This window comes from Triticum urartu, chromosome 2A, assembly GCF_056163025.1.
Source record: "Triticum urartu cultivar PI428250 chromosome 2A, HENAU_Tu73, whole genome shotgun sequence".
In the NCBI taxonomy this organism is placed as follows: domain Eukaryota; kingdom Viridiplantae; phylum Streptophyta; class Magnoliopsida; order Poales; family Poaceae; genus Triticum; species Triticum urartu.
In genome coordinates, this window is record NC_141874.1 from 633940024 (window position 1) to 633953083 (window position 13060).

General features: G+C 43.3%; 3 protein-coding genes and 1 pseudogene across 3 annotated transcripts; 3 read left to right on the forward strand and 1 right to left on the reverse strand.

Annotated features, from left to right (window-relative positions):
* Positions 1–2263: 2263 nt before the first annotated feature.
* LOC147986325 (protein ANTAGONIST OF LIKE HETEROCHROMATIN PROTEIN 1-like) lies at positions 2264–3138 on the forward strand. Its single transcript, XM_087541966.1, has 3 exons — positions 2264–2557; positions 2662–3023; positions 3120–3138. Exons 1-3 carry the CDS (start codon positions 2264–2266, stop codon positions 3136–3138), a joined length of 675 nt encoding a protein of 224 aa, XP_087398092.1.
* A 446-nt stretch (positions 3139–3584) lies between these two features.
* LOC147986326 (uncharacterized) lies at positions 3585–6626 on the forward strand. The gene is made up of 6 exons (XM_087540022.1): positions 3585–3783; positions 4992–5207; positions 5333–5762; positions 5877–6044; positions 6143–6352; positions 6491–6626. Exons 1-6 carry the CDS (start codon positions 3668–3670, stop codon positions 6545–6547), a joined length of 1197 nt encoding a protein of 398 aa, XP_087396148.1. The 5' UTR covers positions 3585–3667; the 3' UTR covers positions 6548–6626.
* A 954-nt stretch (positions 6627–7580) lies between these two features.
* LOC147986327 (ubiquitin-like-specific protease ESD4) lies at positions 7581–9334 on the forward strand. The gene is made up of 7 exons (XM_087541967.1): positions 7581–7718; positions 7853–8030; positions 8135–8233; positions 8328–8459; positions 8588–8688; positions 8797–8869; positions 8988–9334. Exons 1-7 carry the CDS (start codon positions 7675–7677, stop codon positions 9090–9092), a joined length of 732 nt encoding a protein of 243 aa, XP_087398093.1. The 5' UTR covers positions 7581–7674; the 3' UTR covers positions 9093–9334.
* A 765-nt stretch (positions 9335–10099) lies between these two features.
* LOC125537603 (protein FAR1-RELATED SEQUENCE 5-like) lies at positions 10100–12725 on the reverse strand (annotated as a pseudogene).
* Positions 12726–13060: the final 335 nt, after the last annotated feature.

The following is a 13060-nucleotide window of genomic DNA, read 5'->3' on the forward strand; positions in this document are numbered from 1 at the left end:
GCCTCGCCAACTATTACTTCTACTACTATGGCTGACGGTTAGCAATAAAGTAAAGTAATTACATGGCGTTTTCATTGACACACAGGTCATAAATAAATTAAGACAACTCCTATGGCTCCTGTCGGTTGTCATACTCATCGACATGCAAGTCGTGATTCCTATTACAAGAACACGATCAATCTCATACATCACATATATCATTCATCACATCCTTTTGGCCATATCACATCACATAGCATACCCTTCAAAAACAAGTTAGATGTCCTCTAATTGCTGTTGCATGGTTTTACATGGCTGCTATGGGTTTCTAGCAAGAACGTTTCTTACCTACGCAAAAACCACAACGTGATATGCCAATTTCTATTTACCCTTCATAAGGACCCTTTTCATCGAATCCAATCCGACTAAAGTGGGAGAGACAGACACCCGCTAGCCACCTTATGCAACTAGTGCATGTCAGTCGGTGGAACCTGTCTCACGTAAGAGTACGTGTAAGGTCGGTCCGGGCTGCTTCATCCCACAATGTCGCCGAATCAAGATAAGACTAGTAACGGCAAGCAGATTGAACAAATCATCGTCCAGAACTACTTTGTGTTCTACTCGTGCATAGAATCTACGCATAGACCTAGCTCATGATGCCACTATTGGGGATCGTAGCAAAAATTTAAAATTTTCTACGCATCACCAAGATCAATCTATGGAGTCATCTAGCAACAAGAGAGAGGGAGTGCATCTTCATACCCTTGAAGATTGCTAAGCGGAAGCGTTCAAGATAACGTGGTTGATGGAGTCGTACTTGTCGTTATCCAAATCACCGATGATCCTAGCGCCGAACGGACGGCACCTCCGCGTTCAACACACGCACAACCCGGTGACGTCTCCCGCGCCTTGATCCAGCAAGGAGAGAGGGAGAGGTTTGGGAAGACTCCGTCCAGCAGCAGCACGACGGCGTGGTGATGGTGGAGGAGCGCGGGACTCCAGCAGGGCTTCGCCAAGCACTACGAGAGACGAGGAGGGAGAGAGGTAGGGCTGCGCCAAGAGGAAGATCAAATCATGTGTTGGGAAGCCCTCAATACCTCAAGTATATATAGGGGAAGGGGAGGGGCTGCGCCCCCATCTAGGGTTCCCTCCCTAGGGGTGGCGGCAGCCCCAAAACCCATCTAGGGTTGCGGCCAAGGGGGGAAAGACAGGGGGCGCCCTAGGGTGGGCCTTAAGGCCCATCTGGACCTAGGGTTTGCCCCCTTCCCACTCTCCACGCGCCTTGGGCCTTGGTGGGGGGGCGCACCAGCCCACCTGGGGCTGGTCCCCTCCCACACTTGGCCCACACAGCCTTCTGGGGCTGGTGGCCCCACCTGGTGGACCCCCGGGACCCTCCCGGTGGTCCCGGTACGTTACCGATAGCACCCGAAACTTTTCCGGTGACCAAAACGGGACTTCCCATATATAAATATTTACCTCCGGACCATTCCGGAACTCCTCGTGACGTCCGGGATCTCATCTGGGACTCTGAACAACATTCGGTAACCGCGTACATACTTTCCCTATAACCCTAGCGTCATTGAACCTTAAGGCCTCCTTTGGTTCAAAGGATAGGAATTTTATAGGAATAGGAAAAGTATAGGAAATGAGGTGTATGCATTTCCAATCCTGTGGCTGCTTAGATCATAGGAATAGGAAATTAAATGCCCTTTGGTTCACAGGATAGGAACACACATAGGAAACATAAAGAAATAATATTTTAATTTAAAGCAACTAGCCGTTAGTTGCTCTCAAGCAACTAGCCGTTACATGGTTATACAAGACTTCTCTCCCTATATATCATCTTGTTGTGGAGGTCAAAACACACACATCTCATCTTCAGAATACACACAAATCTCATCTTTAGTTTATGGTTAGCTAACCAAAGAAGGAACCCCGCCAGCAGCTTCTAGCACGGTCATCAACAACAACCAGGATAACATAAACAACAGGTTAGTACATATGCATTGACAATATGATTTAGCTCCATATTTTATTTGTTGATCCACATCTCACTGATAGAACATACAAATATTTTCAGCATTTCTTGCTGATTTACACACATTTTAATGGATCCAAGCTATCATAGGAGGTCACAGATGGAGGATGAATTCATGTTATTTGTCTTCCCTACCATGGAAGAAGGAAGAGAGAGAAAACCAATGCATACATCTAGTCTTACAAGAGCTGCTTATGTCCAGGAAATCGTAAATGCGCATGAAAGCTTATGCAAAGGCATTTCAGAATGGAGGCTTACATCTTTCATGCTCTGGTTGAGAAACTGCGTGAGAATGAAATACTTGAAGATTCAACAATAGTCTCCTTGGAAGAAAAGGTTGCAATATTTTTATATGCAGTTGCAAAAAATGCCAGTAATGAAACCTTGCAGGATAGGTTCCAGCACAGTGGGCAAACCATCAGTCGACACTTTGGAGATGTACTAGAGGCAATTACAAAGCTTGCAAGCATCTATATACGCCCACCTTCTCTTCGACCACATCCAATCTTGAGGAGATCACATTTCCATCCCTACTTCAATGTAAGCATACATTTTCATATATTTCTGACTTTGTATTGGTAAATGTAATGTGGTTGTTTGAAGTTTTATTCAAAATAATATCTCATGATATAATATGAATACAGGATTGCATTGGTGCTATTGATGGTACACATATTCCAATGACTATCTCACCACATGAACAAGACCCATATCGAAACAGAAAGCAAACAATCACACAAAATGTTATGGTTGCATGTGACTTTGATTTGAGGTCTGTGCATGTGCATCCTGGCTGGGAAGGATCAGCCTCGGATGCAAGGGTTCTCCAAGATGCACTTAACCATGGATTTCAGGTACCTCATGGTAAATATTATCTTGTAGATGTGGGATATGCAAACACACCACAGTTTCTTGCCCCATACCGTGGAACCAGATACCATTTGCAAGAACAAGCACAAGTACGTCAAAGGCCGAGGAATCGTAGAGAACTATTCAACCTTAGTTGGTATTGTAGTCCTTTGACTAAACTCATGGCCTTGAATACCAAAGTCTATCATCCTTCCTTGATCATCCATCTAAAGAAACTGAATTGTATTATTAGTGGGACTAGTGAGAGCTGAGAGATGAGTCAAGCCACAGTCAATTATATTGCCTGGTCAGAGTTACAAGAGTACAAGTAGGGAACGCAGGAACTGCTCCCGTGATGGACGGCACCAACTATACATCTGTGCTATTAGATTAGGACTCTAAGCTTGCAAACTGAGCAATTAAATTAGGACTGCGCGTCTAATTTTTGTTGGGCCCTTTCCTAAAAAATCTAGGGATTGGGTTGGACTAGAGACTCATGATACGGGGGATTTCTAGGGGCATCTCACACCGGCAAGATGTACAGGACTATGGAAAACGTTTATTTCCATTTGACTTATTTCTCACGCGCGTAAACCTCCTCCAGAGCCGTCGGATCGCTGCTGATTGTGCGGCTGTTTCTGTCCCGGTCGGGTCACGTGCAGCCCGACCAGGTGCGTTGGTTGACTCGTCGATTGATTGCAACATCGACCCCAGGTGAGATCTTGCTCTGTTTCCTTCCTCCTCTTCCATTTCGTCCTCTTCCCCACCTTCTTCCCCTCGCGCAGATCCAACCATCGTGCGATGCGATGGTCGAAGCTGCTGCTAGGGAAAGGAACGGCGGCGCCGGCGGCTGGTGTGGGAGTGGAGACACGTGCATCATTGTCGCACTCCATGGACGATGACGACGCAGATTCCAAGTTTGTCTTCCAGATCTCAACATTTTTGTCTTCCGCCATCCCAAAACACGCGATGCAGTAGTGGATCCGTGGTAGCAGTGGGGCTTGTCGCATCTGCTTGCCCGGAGGGGGCAGTGCGGGATGGGGTTGGGTTTATCTCGTCAGATCTGCTAGACAGGAGGAGGGGGAGCGGGTCGGGGTTGGGGATGTGCTCGTCGGAGCTGCTATGCAGGAGGTTGGAGAGCGTGTTGGGGTTGGGGTTGTGCTCGTCGGAGGAGGAAGTGCTCGTCGGAGGTGTGCTTTTTGGTGTTTGAGGGGTGGTGTCCGTAGGTGTGCCCAGGTGTTAGTTGCATCGAAACATAAGCTGGTAATCTGACTTGTTTTGCTAGTTTAAACCAAATTCAGTTTTGAATCTGAATTTCTTAGTCTTGTTGCAGCAGGGTAATTTTCAGACTAGCACTAGAGCACACCTCATTTTTTTACTCCGTCTTTTGGAGTAGAGCACACCTCAATTTCTATGGGAACTTTAACCGGAAATTGAATGTTAGTTGCAGCAGAGTTTTTTTGTTAATTGCATTTTGTACGGATTCAGCCTAGCTAGCTTGCTTTTGTGTTTGTTTTGCTTGCTTGCTTGTTGATAGCCTAACATAGCTTATCCATTCATTCCATTTACTTAACTACCAATTCATCCATTGAAATCACTGCCACACTCATTTTTTCATTTTAGTTTGTGCTTCCCTGGTAGGTAATTTCATAACAATCATAGCATGCCCTCTATACTTTAGTTTTCTGCTGAACTCAACTGAAGCAAATAGGCATCACAGCACGCTGCCTGTATGTGGATGCCCTGCTGCTAAAGGCAGCGAAATGCTCTGCCTCACCCATACTAAGTTTGTTAATTAAGCGGTTTTTCCATGGCAAAAGAAATGTGAGGTCACACTATGCTAGTCTAAAACACGACTGCTCCCACCCATGAGGTTTAGGTTTTTTTTGGAACTTAACTTGAAAATTGAATGTTATGTTCGTCTAGTTCAAATTAAAGTCAGTATGTAACTGAACCTGAATTTTTTAGTTGTATTGCAGCACACCATCTTTTTTCCGTACAGATTCAGCTTTGTTTTTAGAAGTAAGGCTCTGTTATTTTAGTGGTAGTGTTGTGCTGCAATACTACAGTCACATATAGATGATGCATCCTCATGCTCTTTCTTTTTCTTCTTCTTTTTTTGCAGAATGGACGAGGACGAATGTACTGCTGATGGGTCATTCTCAACACGTTTCTCAGCAACCCGGCTGCGTCAAGTTGCGAATCTTCAGTCTGAAACTAAGAAGAAAATTATTAGCAAAAGCAGCTTTGGGTCCCTCCTAAACATCAGTTCTTTCTCTGTGCCGGCTGATTTGCTTGATTGGATAGTGATGAAAATTGACACAGAAAAGGCAATGTTTAGGTATGCATGACAAGCATAATGCACCATCATCTTTTTACCTTTGTATTTGCTTGTCGGTGGTTCCTCGTGTAGCAATTAATTTTGTTGTGTTTTTCACATTATTATGTTGCATCTATTTTTTGCAGTCACAAGAAGAAGTCTATATTGTTCACGAAAGACATGGTGCGAAAAAATTTCAATGTACCTTCTGGGTCAAGGCCAGTGGAGCTGTTGAGGAGGAATGAGTCTCATGCGCTCCGTGAACCCTATCGAGTAGGGTCAAGGTCTCCAATGAAGCATGCTATTCAAGTGCTGAAGGCAACAGATGATCGTGATGTAGTTTCCATCAACAGGACTTGGGTGCTTTTATGCATTGCTCTCGTGCTATCTCCTGGGACTGGCAACATGGTCCCCCTAGAGGATGTTGCGAGCTTGGTTGACATGGACAAGATCAATGAGTTTGCGTGGGATGAGCATTTCCTGGCCGCTGCTTTGAAGGAGGTGAAGAAGTACCAAAAGAAGAGGGAGGCAGGAAAAAGTGGATTTTGGATTGGCGGTTGTCTGCCCATGTTCGCGGTATGTCAAATGATCCTGTTACTTTTGTCTATTTTCTTTCTTTTATTATTCACTCCAGTATCATTTGTAGCATCCAGAAGCTTTGCTCACAATGGCATTTTGATTGTTTTTTAGGTAATTTACATGGATTTTGTCGATGTGCCTCGTGGGTTGGTCTCTGAGCATAGATTCAACTACTCTCTTCCAAGGGCATGTTTCATTTGCAACAACGACTTCAAGTTGCTAGAAGAAATTGATAAAAACAAGCTCAGCCTTGATAGAATTGAATTTGGAAAACGGAATGTAATACCTCTTTTCCTCCTTTCAATTATCTCAACTCTTTTTGTTTGTGCTGCCTTTATTTTTGATCTGATGACCAACCTTTTTTTGATAATCTGCAGCTTCATCGTTTGCCAGAGATACCATATGTATCAATTGTGAGTTGCAACGAAGATGATTGCGAGAACAACAATGTGGATGGAGTTAGTGGAGGTGGAAACATTCCCGAGATACCAGCCAATCCAGTCACAGATGGGAGAGAGACCGGTGGCGATGTGTGCGGCTCTCTAGATGAGTGGCTGCAGCCGCTTCCTTCTAGTCAAGACCTGGAGGTAAGCATGTTTTTTTCTTTGTTTATTTTGTCTTCAATTTCTTTTCAGTAAATTAGTAGTAAATAATTAGTGCATGCATTGATGATGTAAAACTCAACTTTTTTCTCTGTTTCATTCTCGTTTTTCTCTTTGAAGCAGATCCCACCTCACATGCTCCCATTATATGAGAAGCACAAGAAGTTGCATGCGGCATAAGTGAAGAATGTTCTGACATCCTTCGGCCAGATAATGCAGTCAATTTTCTGCAAGCGTGTAGCACGTATTTTGGTTGAAGCAAACTCCATTGCTGCAACTTCCAAGGCACAGGTGTCTGAAGGTGTTACTTTTGATGTTCCAGCAAGCAATGCAGCAGGAGCATGTGACACCAGGGCTCCACCCCAAACTAGCCCTACAGTTCACATGGGTGCCACAGCACAAGAAGTCGAGGTTGAGATGGAAGCTGCAGGTTGTCCCGACACCAACCAGAATGGACATGATCAGGACATTTTTTTTGGATAAAATGCAGTGTTGCGATAAAGTTGGGAAGGAAGATGCGGAGTTTGTTCAGGATAAGGGGGACCAGGAGGAGGTGGTAGCCCCTGAATACGTGGCGGGAGATGCAAAAGTCCCATGTGTTACTGATGAGGCTGGGCGGGTGATTTTATCACAAGGTACCGTGGCTGCATTGGATTCACTTGCGTTAGAATTTGATGATGGTCCTTCATGTAGTCTGTTCAAGAGGGAACCGAAGACTTCGAGTGGTTCAACATGGATCCTGAGACTGCAAGGAAGGTTATGGAAGAGAAAAAGGAAAAGGAAATTAATGGCGTCGCCTCTCCTGATGTTCAACAACCGCTTTCAGCAGGGCCCACCTTCGACAACAGTCCAGTGCTTGCAAGGCAGAGCAGTGGCTCAAAGCTTCCAGTGTAATATGAAGCACCAGCCCCATGCTTCGACACTGATCCGAAGCTTCAAAAGTCATGTGAAACCCGGCCACCTATATATGATGCATCTCCAATTGCATTCACAGCTCCAGTTGTATCTTCAGGGTTTTTTGTCTGCTCACCTTGAGTCATTTAAAAACTAGATTGTACCATGTAGTTAGTTCATCATGTTTTATGTGTTTGCTTTTTTCTTACTTTTGTCTCATGCCAGTGCAACAAGATCGTTTTGAAGCTGAGTTGCATGAGCCAGGGGAGAAGATTGTCGAGGCTACCAGTGGGAGCAGTGCTCGTGTGAAGAAGGCAGTTAAGAAAAGAACGGCCCAGCCTCCTGATGGTGTTCCAAAGATGAAGAGGATCAAGATCGACCGAAAAGATGATGCTCTGTACCAGTAGTATGTGATGAGTAGGTACAAAATACCAAGAGCAAAGAAAGATCTAGTAATGTGAGTCCTTTTTCTGTTTGTTCCCCTTATCCAAATATATGGCGGGTTAGTGGCTTTTTAAAGTACTAATCTCTTGTTCCTTTCTCTTTTCTGTCAACATGTGTTCCTTTGTCCCATGTTGAAATGTTTTGCAGCCCTGATTTCATTGAAATAGAGGACTTCCACACATCACTTCAGAACTTCCATGCTGCATTAAAGCCACGAGCTGATCTTGACAGCGAGGTAATGACACTGTATCTGAAAACTTTCAACTTGGAGCAATTGTACAACAAGAAGAAGCCGAAGAAGTTTGCATTCTCAGTGTTTATGGGGGTTAGTCTATCCTCCATATAGTGATTCTTTTTTGTCACTTTCTTGCAACATACATAAAATCATCTGGCTGTGCTATCTTGTTGCATTTTTACTCTTTTTTCCAGAGTCAATTGGCTATGGATCCTGACTTGTTTGATCACAAGAATTGTGAAAGAGAGTTCAGAAAGGCATGTGAAAATAACCATATTTCAAAAAGCAATCTAGTAAGTTTTTTCTCTTGACTGCTATGACATTTTTTCACCTTATTTTTCTGAAGCATGTTATGTAACATCTAGTTTATTTTTATGTTGCACCCAGCTCTTCATTAGTGTCGTTCAGAATAAGCATTGGGCGGTGGTTGTTGTGAACTTGTTGCACAAGCAATTCAATGTTTTCGACTCGGTCAAGAACGCCACGGATGTTAACTTGCTCCATAAGGCAACCAACAATGTTTTAATGATCTTTGCTTGCTTTATCATTTTGTTTCTTTCATTCTTTTTCAAACCTGTATGCTTCAAAGAAAACAACCCATCTTTTCGTAGTTTTTGATTCTGTTTTATTGTGTTGCATCCAATCAGATTGCCAACATAAAGAAAGTTGCAAGCAAAGAATCTTCATTTCATTTTGATCTTGCATTGTTTGAGAAGGTCACCCCAGATCACCCAAAGCAATTAACGCAGTAAGCTTTTTTATTTTCCAGTAATTTTTTGTGCAAATTACAGAGATTTGAATTTGTGGGTGGTTAGTGTTTATTGATTTGGTTGTATCTTTCTATGTTTTTTCTTAGTTATAATTGTGGCTTCTATGCAATTCTTTTCTTGGAAAACTTCGATGGTGTTGTCATGAAGCATTTCGATGAGGTGCCAATTTCTATCCCTTTCTACAAATTGGAGCATACTGTTGTTCTACTTAGGAGCTTACCATTTTCTTTCTATCCATTCCTAATTCTCTGCTTTTTTTCATTTCCATTTGTCACAGAGTTGCATCCCAAACCTCCGGAAACGTATTGCAGCAGATCTTATCAAGAATCCCAGCAATACCTTAGACTCTGCAGACCAGTTGAAGAAGTTGCTGGAACTTTGATTGAAGATCGAAGATCATTTTTCATCATCAACATCTAGGGGGTGGATGGAGTTCGTTCTTCCGGGGAGCTTTTGTGCCTGTCCTTAACTATCTTGTGGGTTGTAGTTCACAACTTTTGCTGTAAACAAGAATGTAGACTCAATGTAACAGACGCAAACCCTCTTGTTGGATCGGTATTCGACGTGTGTTTCATGTCTTGGATGGATGTTGATACAACACATTTTAATGAAAAATTTCTTCTGTACCCACACTTGCTTCTTTTAGTATACCTTTTTCTTTTTTTGTTGAACTCCGAATGCAACATATGCTCATGTGATGCATATACTATCACTTTTTCGGTATTATTTTTATATAGTTTTGAGTTTATTGAAAACCAATGTCATTGGTTCTAAATTCTAACTAGGTTTTACATAGAGGTTCACATTTTTTTTCCTTTTTCTTCTTTTTGAAATGCTTCCAGGAAGCAGTCGAGCCCCTATAGAGAATATTTTTAGTTTCCAACTCGTCGCTTCTTCACACAAGGAGCATTTTTTTATACTCAAGAAATTCAAGTTTTGTTGCATAAATATGTTCACCCAGTAACTCTGTTCTCCCATTGAAGCATCAGGATAGCTTTCCAAGGATGACTCTGCTCTTATTTTTTCAGTTTTGTCTCAGTGGACCATCAGTATAAGGAAGCACAAATATATGATATAGACAAATTTAATAAGACCTCATTATTTTTGTCAAACACCGATATGTAGACAGAAACAAAACTAAATTCTGTGAAATTAAATGCATTATAAGCACTGTAAATATATGTATCCTCAGTTGCCCAACACACAAATTAAGCACAAATGTTGTTCAAATAAGAGACTTCTTTTTACATGTTTGAAGCAGGCTTTTTCTCATGTGGACAAAAACTACCATGAAAAAACAGTTCATTTGAGATTGCATGCATTCTGGAGGGACACCAAACACTCTAGAGGAAAGCATTTTCAGTCATTTTTCTTCTCTTAATTTGTTCTTCAGAGCCTAAGATCTGTTGCTCTACTAACACCAGCCTCCATTGACATCGCAGCCCTTAGGTAGGGACAATGCTTCACTGCATGATCAGGCTCTTTACAGTAGTTGCATTTCTCAACAGCCATTGCAGCCTTCAACAACTCACATGTTACAACACTGTGATCACCCTCTTTGCAATACGAGCAGATATCTGTTTTCTTCTTTGGTCCAGGTTTCCTTTTGGGCTTGGTTTCTTTCTTCTTCTCATCTGTTTTTGCCTTCTTCTTTTGAGCATCTTCTCGTTGCTCAAGTAAAGTCTTTCTTCTCTTAGACTTCTCCGTCGGTTGCCCTTTCTTCGGCACACGTGCTGGGTTTTGAAGCATGGGTACCTCCCCGGTATCGTGTGCTACATGTGTGCTAGCCGCTTGTTGCTGCTGCGTGGGGCAATCTGGTTGCTTCTCCCCTGGATGTTTTGGATGTTGTTGCTTTGGTTCAAGTGGTGTCTGTTGCTGCTGCATCTGGGGATGTTTTTGCTGATGAGTTGGCCCCCTTTGATGCATTGCTGTTTGCTGGCTTCCCCCCTGTGTTGTGTTCTGATGATGATCTGGCTGGTGCTGTTGCGCTTCCTGCTGCTCTGGTAGTTCCCCTCTCCTAGCTGCAAGTATAATGGGCTCAAGCACATGAGCTGCATCATTTAGTATTTTGCAGGCAACGTCATTGCTACAAGCTTGGGAGGCCAACCATGTGAATTTTCTGCACAACGAGTTGTACTTGAGTGTATTGTTTGAAGGGAGCGCGAAATCGAGAAGATGGTCGCTACCACCTGTTGGTGTTGTTGCTTGTTCTGACCACCTTTCTAGCAAGTAGCGTTGCGGTATAGCTTGGACATTGAGGTGGACCATCACTCTAATGATGTGTGCACATATGATTCCATTCATCTCAAAACAATTGCAGCTGCACTCAAATGTCTCTTCTGCCAGCACAACATTCACTATAAATATCTTGGGGTCTTCATAGTAATTTGAAAAGAGCTCAAATCTCATGCTTCCAATGTTAGGAGAAGGAACCTGGTTCATCACAAACCCTGTGGAGGTAGTCACTTCTGCTTGAAACTTGCCAGACACATTACGGGTGTAGAAACCAACTGCCTGACGCTCAATTCTGTACCGTGAGTAAAGCGGGGTTGTGGTTGCTGCTCCAATGAAAGCTTGATTGTCCTCACGGTCTAGCATAGTCTCTTGCAACACCTCATACTGTTGCACAAACCTCCAGACCGAGTCCTGAGGATTAACAAATGTCTTGAAGTAGGAGTTTAGTCCCTCTGACCTCCCCATAGTGCTTGTAAAGGGGAAAAACACTTCCGAAAGAATGCTGGAGCCCAGGTTTCACGAGTCTTCCACATGTTGCATAGATGCCTATTATCAACCAAGTCGAAGCAATGTATCATGTGCTGCCAATTCTCTTCAAATTCATCAACCGTGTCAGAATCATTGATGCAAGTGTAGAAAGCTTGCTCAAAAACCTCATCCTTACTCATTATCCTGCCCAACTTCTCACGCGCTTTTCGTTGGACGTGCCATTTGCAGCATCTATGCACCGTGTTGGGCAGCACTTGAGATATGGCAGTTTCCATGGCCTTGTCCTGGTCGGTCATAATGTTTAATGGGTGTTCATTGTTCATCGCAAGCAAAAAATGCTGGAACACCCACTTGAAAGTTTCAATCTGTTCATTTGGCAACAGTGCACAACCCAACAACACCGTTTGCAAGTGGTTGTTGACTCCAACAATCGAAGCGAACGGCATGTTGTACCGATTTGTGCAAAATGTTGTATCAAAGAAGATACAATCTTTGTACTTGGGGTACAATGCCGTTGTCCTCCCATCCACCCAAAAGAGCCCTGTGACAGAGTTGGTCTCCTTGTCAACTGTTTTTGCATAGTAGAATTGAGGGTTCTCAGCTTGCCGCCTCTCAAAGTACTGAATTGTGAAATCCATGTCTCGGAGGTTTAGGTTTTGTCGCAGCTTGGACCGAAAGTTTGAAACATCCTCTTGACATATGGTAGTATCCTGCGGTCTCCGCCACGCACCCTTCCAAGCATTCCCATGCATGACGAAGTTGAGAAGTTTACATCATGCATAGTCATTATGAGATCCTTATCTTCTTCCGGGATTTTGCGGTGTGAGCGGTAGTAGCAGACAAGCTCCGGCTGTGGCATTAGAGGGTGTGTATGCTCTGCAACAAAATGTGATACAGCCCATTTATTGCCTTTGATCCCAACAATCAGGTGAGCTTTGCAATCATGTCGCAGCAGCCGATTCTTTTGACGCTTGCTGCCGACATCCATTTCAAACCAATTCTGTTTGCTAGACGATGCTGCTCCCATTGAGACCCCTTCAGAAGCAGTGCTAATGTCCCCTTTACTTTCCGGCTTCCCTGCATGCACACACTGGAAAACCTTCTCGATAAGTGTTGGAGGACCTCTCTTCTGGCTTTTTTTAGAAGCGCAAATGTGTGTGCCAAAGCCCATCTTGAATGCATATTCATTGTAAAATTCCTTGGCATCATCAATAGAGTCAAATTCCATGCCAACATAGGGCATAAGCGGCTGAGATGAAATATCATCATCCTCTTGATCATCATCGTACATTGCAGCGGTTGAGTTGTGCCCGGCATCCGAAGACATCCCTCCATTTGTTGCAACATGTGGTTGTGCATAGCTCTCCTCACCTCCTGTCTCTTCACCAGCAGCCTAAATGTCCAACAAAACTCAATACATCAGGAATTTTAATACTAGTACCATTTTTTGTTTTCTATGCAACAGTATGTAAATGCTAAATTATATCAGTTAGTAATGACCATTTCAACAGAAGAAGGAAGAAGCAAGAAGCAATCATGCACATTTCTTAAGTTCAACACTCCATAGTGGAAACAATAGTTTTTGAATTTTTCAACAACAACAATCTCAATCTACTGAACCACTGT